General features: G+C 40.4%; 1 protein-coding gene across 2 annotated transcripts in view; it reads left to right on the forward strand.

Annotated features, from left to right (window-relative positions):
• Positions 1–14,571, forward strand: part of LOC133480396 (choline transporter-like protein 5-B) — a 59,029-nt gene that overhangs the window by 20,805 nt on the left and 23,653 nt on the right. The window contains exons 2-3 of one of the 2 annotated variants that reach the window (XM_061778327.1): positions 3,543–3,591; positions 10,856–10,929. In XM_061778327.1, coding sequence (XP_061634311.1) covers positions 3,543–3,591; positions 10,856–10,929 — 123 coding nt within the window. The remainder of the gene's footprint in view (positions 1–3,542; positions 3,592–10,855; positions 10,930–14,571) is intronic. The other variant, XM_061778328.1, reaches the window with a different exon arrangement.

Raw genomic sequence — 14,571 nt, forward strand, 5'->3', positions numbered from 1 at the left:
CCCCTGGTTCTCAGAACTAATTCAAGGAACAGAGATGACAATTCAAAATGTTTTGTTTTGTTTTGTTTTGTTTTTTTAATTAATATCTTCTGGCAAAGCTGACTTACAGCATATAAAAAAGTTTTTAAAACAAAAAAAACTTAAATGGCACAATTTAACGTTTCTGATGTCGGAGCCCTAATTTTGAAATGATCGACTCTTTAGCATCCTCTCTTACACAATACTTGCACTCTCTAACTGTTGCAGTGAGCACCTGGTCCACTGATATTGTGTCCTTGGCTACGGAATTCATCACTCCACTGAGTTTGTCCCATTTTAGACCTTAAATAGGTGCTCTCCTTTCAGTAAAAGGATATCAAGATGGCTTCAAGCTGAAGTTTATCGCCGCAAGTACAACAAATAAGTAACATGGAGCACACTGTCCATCCGTCCATCTAGCCCCTCAGACTCTGATGACAAGCTGAAATGGTAATTACAGTTAGGTCTTTTGCCTTTATACAGCAACACAATGGAGGTTTCACAAAAATATGGTATTTATCATTCAGTAATTACAGCCATTCCATGCAAAATACCCCTATTACAGAAGTATGTGAACTTAACATAATTGTAAATACAGCAGTGGCGACTGGTCAACAGAAGTTGTTATGGCGCTGCCCCACCAAGCACGGTGGTCACCACATGAATTTTATTGAAGACAGAAAATTTAGTAAAAATGTTATTTATAAAGTAAAAATGTGTATATATTTTAAGGTGAGCAGGATAAATAGTATATAGTTAATGTTGAGTAAAGCTGTTTCGCTCTTGTCCATCCATCCATCCATCAATTTTCTGAGCCGCTTCTCCTCACTAGTGTCGCGGGAGGGCTGGAGCCTATCCCAGCTATCATCGGGCAGGAGGCGGGGTACACCCTGAACTGGTTGCCAGCCCATCGCAGGGCACATACAAACGAACAACCATTCACACTCACATTCACACCTACGGACAATTTAGAGTCGTCAATTAACCTAGCATGCATGTTTTTGGGATGTGGGAGGAAACCGGAGTGGCCGGAGAAAACCCACGCAGGCACGGGGAGAACATGCAAACTCCACACAGGCGGGGCCGGGGATTGAACCCCGGTCCTCAGAACTGTGAGGAAGACGCTCTAACCAGTCGACCACCGTGCCGCCTGTTTCGTCTAATTAGTGACGCATTTCCGGTCTGGGGCGTAAAAATGATTACCTATTAACTCTCGTTAAAAGACCATACAGAATTGACCGGGAAGTCTAAACTAAACTAAAGTCACGGTTTCTTAAAAAACAGAGCAGCATAAATCAACCATAAATATGACAGTTAGATCAGGTGCACATTCAACGAACTACTGCTAACACAAACACACAGAAACGACAAGAATTAACGTAATAAGGATGTTAATTCTTGCAATTATTTATCATTGCTTGTCACATTGCATTCTGGCTACCGCGTGGCTTGACGTCTTTTATGCTTAACCAAGCAGGAGGGGCCCCATTACTCCCTTGCCGCAGACACCAACTGTGTTCATTCTTGGCTTGCTGATTTGTGCCATTCACCGTCTAAATGATGCGTGATGACACACAGTTACTCTTTGGCTATTAAAATAATATTGTGCACAATGAGTATTGGCAGGATTACCAGGGAAAATAATTAGCAGTTTGAAGCTAGCCCACACGGTTTGAGCGGCGTTGGAAACACCGCATAGTCACGGGCTGCAAACATACACTGTCAGAGCTGGACCTTTGGGTGACTGCTACCATCATGCTCCAGTATCTTGCAGGGTCCAGTGGGATTACTGTGACCCAGATACATCGTTTGCATATTAGCGACGTTTTTTTTGCATACAATGGACCCCCGCTATACTGTGTCACGGTTCTTTGTTGATCCTGCAGATTTTAAGCAATTGTTTTTATTGGTTTTTACAGTATACAGGCAAGTCTGAATTAAGAGCCTTTAGTGTATTACCGCGTTGTGCCGCAACATGCCCCCAGCACTGAGGTCTACCTAAAGAGAAACAGTAATTAACAAGAAGAAGAGAATGTCACTTCAGTGTAATAATACAGCATCAGATTTAGCCATTTTAAAGGTCCCATATGTTGGCTATTTTGACCTCCATAGAGTGACTCTCTATCATGGACTTAGTATAAACATGTCAATTTCATTTGAAAAAAACAAAAAAAAACATTAGTTTTGTCATACTAGCGTCCAGAAAATGCCACTCTTACAGCTATTGCTGTTTGAACCAGTTTTCTGTCCACTTTCTGTCCTGTCCATATTAAACTAAGACCGCACCCTTTCCTCTGATTGGTTGCCTCCGTGTAGAAGACCCAACCTTCACCACTTGTGAGAGCACACGTGTTGGTTATGTTAACAGCGATTACTCAGGAACTCTTCATTAGCCTACATTTAAGACACGCTAATAAATAACTATGTACATGTATAGTTTACCATTAGATAAATCAAATGCGCTCAAACAGAGGAATCCTCCATACCATTATTAATCCTCCTGCACATTTTTTGTGTGTAATGTGCTTAGTGTTAACATACCTTTAGCATAAATATCATATGGCATATTAGCTGTTACTTTCTGTCCTTTTACTCAAATGAAAAGTTTCAGTACAAAAAATAATGACAATAAAATTCAGTTGCCTGAGTTACACCCTTTGAGTAGTTCAATACAGTATTTGTATCATCAGGTTTAGAGTTAAAAAAAACACAAAAAAAAAACCTTTTTAAAGTTTAAAAGTCACCCTGATGGGCCTTTCAAAAAAAACAAACCGAGGTAATTTGCATATAGTGTAGTGCTGAAATCTTTTCTTTTAAGCACAAGTTTAAAATCCAATCTCAAAGCAAAATGTTGTACTATTTGTGGTATATTTGGTGCCTGTGGTAATTCACGATTAATAAAAATTCAAAAGTATGATTAAATATGTGCGTGTGATACACACACACGCACACACACACATATATATATATATGGCGGCACGGTGGACGACTGGTTAGCAGATCCACCTCACAGTTCTGAGGAGCCGGCTTCAAATGCGGCCTCGCGTGTGTGGAGTTTGCATGTTCTCCCCGTGCCTACGTGGGTTTTCTCAGGGTACTCCGGTTTCCTCCCACATCCCAAAAACATGCACGGTAGGTTAATTGAAGACTCTAAATTGTCCGTAGCTATGAATGTGAGTGCGAATGGTTGTTTATATGTGCCCTGCAATTGGCTGGCAACCAGTTCAGGGTGTACCCTGTGTCCTGCCCGCAGTTAGCTGGAATAGGCTCCAGCTTACAGGCAACCCTAGTGAGGATAAGCGGTGTAGAAAATGGATGGATGTGTGTGTCGTTTTTGGGTGTTTCCGCTAACAAATTAAACCTACAGAGGGGAAAAACTGCACCAAATTTTTTCATGCCATTGTTTCCAGTTTACCTGGGGTTAATTTTACAAAATCCTATAAAAGGCATCATCATGTACCAAATATTGTGCTTTATTTTGTTCATAAATCTAACCTCACTGTATGTTTTGTTTATCTTTATAGGTGAGGCACGCAAGTATGACCCAAAGTTCAGAGGGCCAATTCATGACAGGTATTGTTTATTCTAAACATCATAATTTTTTGATGAACTTCTATTGGGTCAGTTTAAAACAGCATTTGTTTTCCCCAACTACATCTCCCCAAAACTAGTCACAGGCTTGTGACATGTGTGTGTTGATTTTGACTATTATGTAAGCTTTCTGCCTGGGAGGTGAAAGATTGATCATTTGTCATTGCTAGGTTAATACAGATGGAGGTGGAGTGCCGGCGACTCGCTCCGCTCCACCACACAAATCAATGACCATAAGTCAAACTGGTGGTGGGAGTTTGTCCAATGACACACATTATGAAGTAGCCACACACACTTAAAAGCACATGCTCACACAAAAAGGATGTAGTCCAGTCAGTATCAGGGTTCGTGTAAGTAGAAGTCCCTCAGAGTGCAGTGAATTGTTCGTCCATCAAGCAGTTTTCAGGCATACCATCACAACTATACTTAACAGATCTAATTAATTAATTAATATATGCAGTACCATAAACCTGAGGTTGTTGTAGTCGTCTTTAAAAGTGTCGTATTCAAGAGCTGTATCAAAACTCCTGTCTTTACAAAGATAACTGGAACTACAGTAGTATCTTGCCTTTACGATTTTAACTTCTTCCGTGGCCAAGCTCATCACATAATTTACTTGTACAGTGGTGCCTAAAGATACGAAACATAATCCTTTTTGATATTTTGCTTTGACTTGCAAGCAGAAATTTGAGATATGAGCGATGTATGTTGGCAGTGAACTCAACTTAACGTACTTCCCCACAAGTCAGATTGGCAGATGATGAACAATTCTGTAAAAAAAAAAAAAAAAAAAAAAAAAAGCAGTTTATTGTTACTCCCAGCTGAAGTTTACTGTTGAACTCAATATAAAACAAAGATAATTGCACGTTATGTATTTAAAACAACCTCACGGCTTTGCCTTAGTCTGTTGGTTTAGCTTAATGCTAACAAACATTGCAGAATGCCACAGACGGGTAAACAAAGAGCATCAGTGTCACGGTTTTATAACCCTTTAAGTATCAGGTGTTTGAACACAAATGTGGAGTAGCACAGTATTCTTTATCCTTTGTAAAAAATAATAATAATAATGATACTACTAAATGATATTAAAAATTATTACTACTACTATAATACTACTGCAGCTTACTAAGTCAGTCTTCCTGTGTGTTTCTATAGCTGGGTTTACATGGAGACTTTTTTGTCATTCCGATTTAAATCATTCTGATTGAAGATCTCTGGTCAGCTGTTTACATGTGTCGTGATCTATTCCAATTGGGTGTATACATGTGCACTACATTTAATCAGAACAGCCGTGTGACAGGTGTATTTACGTTTCCGTTTTTTTTCCGAATGACGATATACTTGGCGAAAATTTACTTTACAGTTCTTGTTGTGGATCTCATTATCTAGTGCAGGTGGACCTAATGAATTGGCTGATGGATGCTGAGCGATTCCAGTGGCACAATGCAGAAGGAATTTTTCATTGACGCACTAGCACACCTCCCTGAGGGTCTCCACAGGCTTTTGTGGGTTGTTTGTTTGATGATTTAGTCATTTTCAGAAGTAATGCAGGATCTTATCTTGCTTCACTTCAGTGTCTGCAGGCTTCCAAAGGGTGTTTTGGCTTTCAACCCTCCTGTCTTTTTACTCCCTCTTCTGCAGCACATGTCTCTTCTCCATCAGGGTAAAGGCACCACACATACTTTGATGTTTCTTTGGCTGAGAGGCTTTCTCCTAATGAGAACATTGAGATAACATACTGTTTGCCTTGTTTTCAAACACTCTCCCATGTTAACCTGTAACGTTGCAGGATAGAAACCGGAAATTGCGATACTCTAAGACACGAATCTGTGACCTTTTAAATGGCAGAACTGCTACACAGCCCTTCTAACTTTGTTTGTACCAGCAAGTAAGAGGCCTGATTTATCCAAGTGTGCATAGAACAGGTTGTAATTTTGTTTGTAGGACTGAAATTTAGAATGTGTGTAAGTACAAAAAAAAAAAATCCATATTTATCAAACGTGCGTCCGGACACCTGACGGACACACTCTAGTCAGTAATGTGTGTTGATAAATCACACCTGTTCTAAACTGCAACGCTAATGCACGTTTAGCCTCATTTGCATTGAGAAACGCCTCCAGTTGACCATATATGGTAGCAGCAATCAATCCCTTTATGAATGCACGGATGGACTACTTCTCTCTCCGAAGACATGGCAGAGAGGGCGGAGAAAAGGAATATCTCAGAGACCGACATTGAGGTACTGGTCTGTGGAGTGTAAACAAACCAAAAAACAGTTTAGAACTATAAATGCAGGTGTTACCAACAAAATAAAACAATATGACGTGGGTGAATTTAACCACTGCTGTTAAGTCTGTTGGATCAATGAAAAGACCAGTCTTGGAAATAAAAAATGATTGCAAGCATATTTGGGGACACGTCACTGTACGTGCAGCCAGCTTTCCTCAACAGCTCCCATGGAGGTGAACACCCAAAGAGCTATCCTGTAGAATGAATGAATGAATGAGTTGTGCTTTCCTCCAGGCGTTGTGGATCGCACATTATTTGAAAAAAAATCACCAAAAATCACAGGGACGACATGAGCTGGATGTGCACTCGGATGGCTTTGGTAACCCTCTTAGTGCATTCTAGCTGTAGTTTCACTGTTCTACCACAAGGTTTCGTGTACGTAAAGTAACACACATCCCCACGCACAAATCCACCTTGATAAATCCCACGCTTTGTGTGGGAATTTTCATACACACGCTTTACACACACTTCTGTGACTGTACGCATGCTTGTATGAGGCCCCAGAGACAGCACTATGAGCTCATAGTGCTACAAAACATAATATTAGTAGTAGTAGTAAACATAAGGCGGCACGGTGGCCGACTGGTTAGAGCGTCAGCCTCACAGTTCTCAGGACCCGGGTTCAATCCCCAGCCCCGCCTGTGTGGAGTTTGCATGTTCTCCCCGTGCCTGCGTGGGTTTTCTCCGGGCACTCCGGTTTCCTCCCACATCCCAAAAAACATGCATGAATTGGAGACTCTAAATTGCCCGTAGGCATGACTGTGAGTGCGAATGGTTGTTTGTTCCTATGTGCCCTGCAATTGGTTGGCAACCAGTTTAGGGTGTACCCCGCCTCCTGCCCGATGACAGCTGGGATAGGCTCCAGCACGCCCGCGACCCTAGTGAGGAGAAGCGGCTCAGAAAATGGATGGATGGATGGATAGTAAACATAAGTATTATTTTAAGTTAATTAAAAATAAAAAGCCTAGATTGAAAGCAAATTTATTCAGCAAGCCTACTGACTTGACTTGGCACGGGGAGAACATGCAAACTCCACACAGGCGAGGCCAAATTTGAACCCGGGTCCTCAGAACTGTGAGGCAGACGTGCTAACCAGTTTTTTTCCACCGTGCCGTGGCCGAAGTTTTTGCGTCAACCAATTTCCGTGGTCGACTTAGCCGAGTTAGCCGATTTTCTTTCACAGCCCTAAACCTGTTATTCACTTAATCTGTAGGAATTAAGCCAAAAATGAATTAGCAGACATTGGCCTGCCTTCCTGAGATCAGAGAACAAAGCAAAATTATTTTCACTCTCATTTTGTCAGCTTCCCCGCATCACTCACACTCACATGCTGTGACTTTGTATTAGCCTCCGCGCGCGCTGCTGTGTTTGCACTTTGTCTTAATAATGCACGCGTGTCCATATAGCAGGGAGTTGATAAGTAACTTTCTCATTACTGTAGAGGAGGAGCAAGGTCAGCTCGCTGTCAGCTGCCACCTCAGATATCGGCCGTCTTAATCACCGATGATGCTCGCCCAAGTGATCATTACTGTACACTATACGAGCTATAAAGAATGAGAGGGAGGATTCAAAGAGGAGGGTGGCAGCGGTCGCCATGGCAACCCGAGCAGCACTTCCCCTTGTTTTTTTCCGATTGACTAGGAAACGCTAACACCGTTGTCTGCCGTTTTTTGAACAACCGCCTTTGGCTCGCCACGTGACGGGGCTGTTGTTGTCTTCACTGTCACTTTCAAATGGGGGCTGTCTTCCCCAGGCAAACGTGCTCCCATTTTCATTGCCTTTGTGTCTTCTTTGTCTCCAAAAAAAAAACCCACACACATCTATTGTGGAACATTCACATACTGTACATGATAGTCAATTTGTATCTCTTTTAAAGGTGCACATTTAGATTTAGCAGGTGAGAAAGTTGATACTCTTCAAAGAGAGACAAAGGATTGTGCTCTGTTCAGCAGTCTTCCTTTGCAGCATTGATTAAAGCACAGATTGGAAATTAGATCATAAATTCTGAATACAACTTCTAGGATAATTTGCTTGTTATGTCTGAAGTTACAATGATTGCCCCATAATTTATAGCGTACAGGAGCATTATTTGAGTAGTACCTTTGCCTTCGTTTAGGTCACATTAAATTGATTGATGTAGCATTATCCATGATTTCAGACAATAGTCAAAGTATGAAAACCATGTGCATGCACGACAATAATACTCTAAATAGAAAAGATGCGAGTACAAAGCAGGTTAACCTTTTTTTAAAAAAAATCTTTATTGAACATAAACAAAAAAACAGGCGGCACGGTGATCGACCGGTTAGAGCTTCTGCCTCACAGTTCTGAGGACCGGGGTTCAATCCCCGACCCCGCCTGTCTGAGGTTTGCATGTTCTCCCCGTGCTTGCGTGGGTTTTCTCCGGGCACTCCGGTTTCCTCCCACATCCCAAAAAAATGCATTGTAGGTTGGTTGACAACTCAAAATTGCCCGTAGGTGTGACTGTGAGTACGAATGGTTGTTTGTTTGTATGTGCCCTGCGATTGGCTGGCAACCAGGTTGGGTTACCCCGCCTCCTGCTCGATGATAGCTGGGATAGGCTCCAGCACGCCCGCGACACGAGTGAGGAGAAGCGGATCAGAAAATGGATGGATGGAAACAAAAAGCAAAACAAAGCAACATAAGACAGTCTACTGAGAAAATGGCAAACAAAACAAAACAAACAAAGCAACAACAAACAAGAAATGTACATGTTCAAAAGGAGTAGGGTTGAGTAAAGATTAGAAATTCAAATGTAATTTTAAAAAGTTTTGAAGTAAATGCACTTGTCTATATTTGCATTCCTGAACTGCCATTTTTGAACATATTAGGCTCACCACATACGGAACGATCCGGCCTAATCTGACTGAAGTGCCAGAGCCATCAGTGCTTGGTTGGACTCAAACTCTTGCATTATTTACATTACATATATAGGGCAGTTGTTTAGAACTGTAAAATAATGCAATTATCGTGACATTATTTTACAGGAAATATTTGGGGAGAGTTGTATGACTGCATCTGTGTATGTAATCAGTTATCAGAGTCATAAGTGATGTAAATAATATACTATATATCATATATGCTAGCTAGACAATTAAGGTGAACAAATGTAAACATACATGTAGACATCAGCACGACAATGCAGTTTGCGATAATAAAACATCATAATTTTTTTTTTAACTGTGCAGGTAATGTTTTAACGAACATTTGAACATTCTTAACGATCTGTTCTTCTTTTATCTATATTGGCGTTAAAAAGTTCCAATTTTTGGTTTTTGGGTTTCCGTTAAAATTTTCTGCTTTGTCAACACAAACAATGGAAAGAAAATGCAAAACATTGCTGTTGAATTAATTCTATAGATGCTCACAGAGTGTAAGTCTCCTTTATGTCTTGCATGATGGTGAACTTTATTTGTATGGACGTTTGACCTCAGTGACTCAAGAGGTTCCACTGTATTTTCTCACTAACAAGCCAGGAAAAGGTGGAGGAGATGTGTGTCCCGATTGACATCGTGTTGCAGATGTTGTTAAGGAGGGCTACGCTCATGTCCATTATGTGCTACAAGTGTTCACAGTGCACTGGACTTGGCTTTCATCAAGGCCTCCGTGGTCACTTGTTTCTCTCTTTGAGGAGGACTTTCAAGAGGCTGGACTGACAGCTTCTCCCTTGCTGTAAAGGAGCTTGTTATGGAGGAGGATAGTGGAGAGCTCGCTTTTAAGACGATTGTGGAGTCGAGACAAAGTCGGGCTTCAAATAGATGTGCCCGTGGGACAGTTCACCCCTGAAGGGGATTTCTTTTCCCTTTTTTTCCGAGTCTCAGAAAGTCCATAAAGTGGCAGCAGCAGTTCTCACTTCTCAAAACATATTGTATGGGTGTCTCAGTGCAAAGTACTGCAATCAGGCTGCAGAATATTTGAAAAAAATGACATTGCATTTTTTTTTTATACCTCCGATATATATTGCGATGTGAAATAATAAAGGATCAGTGTTGGTAAAGTTCATTTTCTACATGAACTACACTATACTGTACAATTTTATCAGGCTTGGACACTTGAAAAATGGTTTTGGGATGATGACTTAGACAGGCGTTCGATTTTGTGACATATTAAAGGCTTTTTGTACGGTCATGAGGGCTCGGCTGACCGAGGTTTTTATGAGCACGGCTTGGGGACTCTGATAAGCAAGGCCAGATTTTGAAATGCACAGATGGTCATCGTGAAGTGTTCGTACCATTAATCAATGACCGGGTAATAAATTTGCGATTTTTTTAGCATATTAAATTCGCTATTGAACATGATTTTGGGGTGCTATAGCTGTTGTGTTCATGTGAGAGAGTGCAGTGGTATATGATTGCTTAGCTTGAGCGAGTGACAAGGAGTCTAGCGGCCACCCTCATGGTTATCATTTGAATCAATGACAACCTAATGAATTTGTGATTTTTCAACATATTAAATTAGCAAAGGGAACATATTATGATCCGAATCCGCTTATTTCGAACCTTGCAGTAACATTGCATACGTCCAGTAATGGTGGCTCTGTGACTAGGGCCTCTTCCACTGCAGGAACCTTGACAGGAACTTCCCTATCTACCTAGTTTGAGTTCCCCCTTTGTTTTTACCCAAAAAAAAGATGACCATGTTACTAAATGTTCCTCAAGGATGAACAGAAAATAGTGCGTGAACCGAGGCAATTTTTCTTTGAAAATGTTGTTGTGAACCTGAATTGTTTGTCCACCAGGTTGTTCCTAAATGAGTTATTCTATTGTGTTTGTGTTTATTTCACTCTGGCTAAATCCCTGTGCTAAATGGGTTTACTCTTCTTATTGATTTGGAGAAAGGCATCACAATATAAGCCACATATTCATTATTTTTTTCCTCTCTCCATCTTAATGTTCCACGTTTATGATCCTCTTCCCACACTTTTGTATCTTTGCAGGGGCCGCACGGATGTGGTCTGTTGTGTTATTTTTGTCATCGTCATCGTTGGCTACATCATACTGGGCACTGTGGGTGAGTGTGACGCACTGCCACTGATTACATCACACGTTTCGTAATCGCACACAAATACGCTCATATGTGCATTCAGTTTGGGGAAAAAAAAAAAATAATGATTTCATCAATAGCTGAAACCCCAATGTCAGGAGCGTAAGTGAACACAGTGTGAGATTCAATTTCCCACAACCTCTCTCCACTGGGCATTGCTTGCACAAAGACTGCTGATGGCTTGTTCGCTGCTCAGACAAAGGACTTGTAATCCCTGTGAAGCCAATTTTAGTTTCAGTGATTAGTTTTCCTGTCAAATCAAGAACCCTATCAATGTTTAATGATACAGTGATTCACCATTCATGAATTCACCTGCTCATATATTTTTTTTCTGTGGAAACTTTTCCCAGTTACTGTATCTGCTGAAAAACTCACAGAGTCACGATTTTGTGCTTTTACTGAAACAGCCATCGGTGCCACATAATGGCGCCAAATCTATTAGGAAAGTAGTGTCAAGGAAGCATGTTGAAGTGGTAGATCTCGACTGAGTGACAAACTTTGTAAGTTGCGGAGGAGCTAAGTTTAGCCAGGGTTGTTTGTGGAAAAAATGATGGTTATTAAATATCTGTAAGCTCTTTATTTTTAAGGATAGTGTTTTGAAATTATGTTAAACTGCTTATGAATTAACTTTTTTTTGGGGGGGGGGGTCAATTGCTGGTGTATTTTTGCTATTCTTGGCAGGAAAAATGTGTCTGGCCCAAAATAGGGTAGCTTTGGTCGCAGATTCAAATCACTGCGCGTTACTTTTAATTCCACTACCAGTTGAACTAGTCCGCCAATCCTCTTTAAACTTTCTGGGATAATTTATGTCGAAGCAAGAACCCAATACATAATACAAAAAAATTATTTAATTTGCCAACGAATTGCATCGGTGTCATACACTTTAGACCCACTTTAATTTCCTTACTAAGCCACCACTTATAAAGTGGTGGCGGGCCGGATTTGGCCCCCGGCCCTTGAATTTAACACCTTTGCTTTAAGCAACAGATTTCTTTTAACACAAACAGTAGTTGGCCAAAACATGTCAGACAGAAAACAAAACAATACTCACAGACATATGTTCTTTATCCTCTGTGAAGAACGACTCAATATTACAGCAGCCTGCTGAGGAGCTGAGAGTTTTTACTTTTCTGCAGTTTTCAAACAATGTACAATATCTTTGGCTGAGGTGCTTTGTTTGAGGCGTTTGTATTGATTGTCTGACTCTAATAAAATGGGAGAAGATGCAGAAGCACTTCCAGAATAAAAACAAAGCGTGCATCGTCAGGGTGTCAAGGCTACTTGTGGGAAGTACGGGGGTGTTGATAAACCTGGCTACCCCAGAGGATGAGTTATTCTTTTAATAAACAGCATGGCTCTCTTGTACCACTCACTCTGCGTTGTGCCCTCATTTACATCCTCGTCTCGAGGTCATTAATTGTGAAAGGATTCATGCAATATACAAAAGTAATGCAATCTCGTGCAATCTTAGTTTTTCTTATTGGGGATTGGGAAAGATGGGGCAGCATTGGCGTAACATCATTTTTAGAAAAATAAAGCCTTCAAAATGAAAACATGTAACCGTATACTGTAATAACAGATTCACTTCACTTTTTTTGGCCCCATTGTGGTTTATTTGGCAGTCACACTCAAAACTATTTTATCCTTGTTTCCTGAGTGTGACTGTTAAACCAAGCCCAAGATAGTGTGGTAGAACTGTGTTCTTATACTGCATCATTTTTATTTGAAGGTCTGACTTGGCAATATGAGTTATGTTCATGTTGCCTGAGTGTTGCAGATCAGACCTGGAGGGTTATTGCCTTGAGTTGTTGATAAAAGCTTGCATTATAGAATAAGCTTTGTCGTCTGTTGAACCCTTTATACGCAACTTCGGAAATACTTCGGATGAACGTGCACCGATTCCGGGAAATGAATGTCCGAGTCATGCCTTTTTATGTCTAAAAATTGAGATGCCACTATAATACAAAAGATCAACAATGTCGCTTGCGCAGATAACAATCCTACAACTATGTACATCAGATCCACTTAAATTGAATAGCCATTCTTCTTAAAAGTATAATCAAAATGTAAGAAGCTTTCCTCAAGTATGACAACCACAACAATAAACATCTTTATTAAGCCCTGCCCCTGAGCTTCATACCTCCCCACCTGCGCATAATGAAGTGATTGAAAATTGGCGTCGATCACGTGATTTTAGATGATTGAGATCGGGTGAAAAAGATCGGTTTTATTTATTTTTTGACATTTTAAAGGTTACCAAGTGAGAAAACAATCCAAAGGTACAAAGATCTTTCCAAATGTAACAGTAATACGTTTGTTTTAGAGTTACTACCAGACACACACAGCGTGTGTGTGTGTGTGTGTACGTGTGTTTGTGTATGTTTTTGTATTTGTGTCACGCACGCGCACACACACACACACAATCTGCCCTTTGCAACACAGCGCGTTGTTGGCAGCGTTTTTGTCGGCAAAACTATTTTGGATTAAGAAAGAAAGATGCTGAAGAGAAAAAAAATACAAATAAAAAAAGACAGAAAGATGTTTTAGGGCAAGCTGAAAAGATACTTTGAAAAAAGTCTGCAAAGCCGGCTCCCTGAACACCTTTGTCAAAGAGTCGCGAGAGCGACAGACAGGTTAACAATTTCGATGCAATCAAACGACTCAATTTCAAATAGAAGTTTAACCAATGTGAATTATTTTGTGACAAGCAAGCTTGTTTTAACAAGGTCACAAATCAGAAGTGTCATTTGTAGATGAGCGAGTCACGTACATGATGTTACCCACACGTCGCTGCATGGACTGTCATTATAAATCAAAGAAATAAAATGCATAAATGCACCATGGAATTACATGAAAATATTAAGCATCCTTCATATCGATGTGTAATTTACTTAGTGTAAACATTCTATGAGCATAAATATCATGTTATTGCTAATATATGCTATATTCCATGTCTTTATTTTTCTATTTACTTTTTTAATGCATTGTCAAGGGTATCGGATCGGGACTTGTTATCGGAAGATCCTTAAAATCAAAGACTGACTCGGGTGAAAAAAAAATGTGATCGGTACATCGCTGCATTGTAGTATTGAGTAGGTGACAATACAAACGTGAAGTTAAAATCATTTCTTTCCATCCCAAATCATACTGTATAGTCATTAGCACATTCCTAACATGAATAATTAGTTTTGAATCCATCTGTTATTTTAAACATATGCTTTAACGTACGCACCTTAAATTTGTCTCTTCAGAGTAGCAGTAGGCCACCCCAAATATAATGTTGCGACACGCATTTGTTTCATTCTTTAGAGCGATACAGCAAATGCACCAGGTGTACATTGTTTTCCGTGTCCTTATTAATAGCTATCCTACAATGCCATAAGTATACAACACTCTGGGCTGCACCGTATGTGTTTTTTGAAGGTTTAGAATTTACTGTAACATCGGTGCTCATCTTATTAGCATGTCCAACCAGGTCACTCTGCTGGTCACTTACAGTTCATTCACTGTACAGTACGGCAACATCTAAGAACCATGCAATCTGGCTATTGCTCAAACAATATATCGTGCAGCCCTCGTCGAGTTTGTGTCTCACAGCCAATACTTCAT

This window comes from Phyllopteryx taeniolatus, chromosome 7 (genome assembly GCF_024500385.1).
Source record: "Phyllopteryx taeniolatus isolate TA_2022b chromosome 7, UOR_Ptae_1.2, whole genome shotgun sequence".
Lineage (NCBI taxonomy): Eukaryota > Metazoa > Chordata > Actinopteri > Syngnathiformes > Syngnathidae > Phyllopteryx > Phyllopteryx taeniolatus.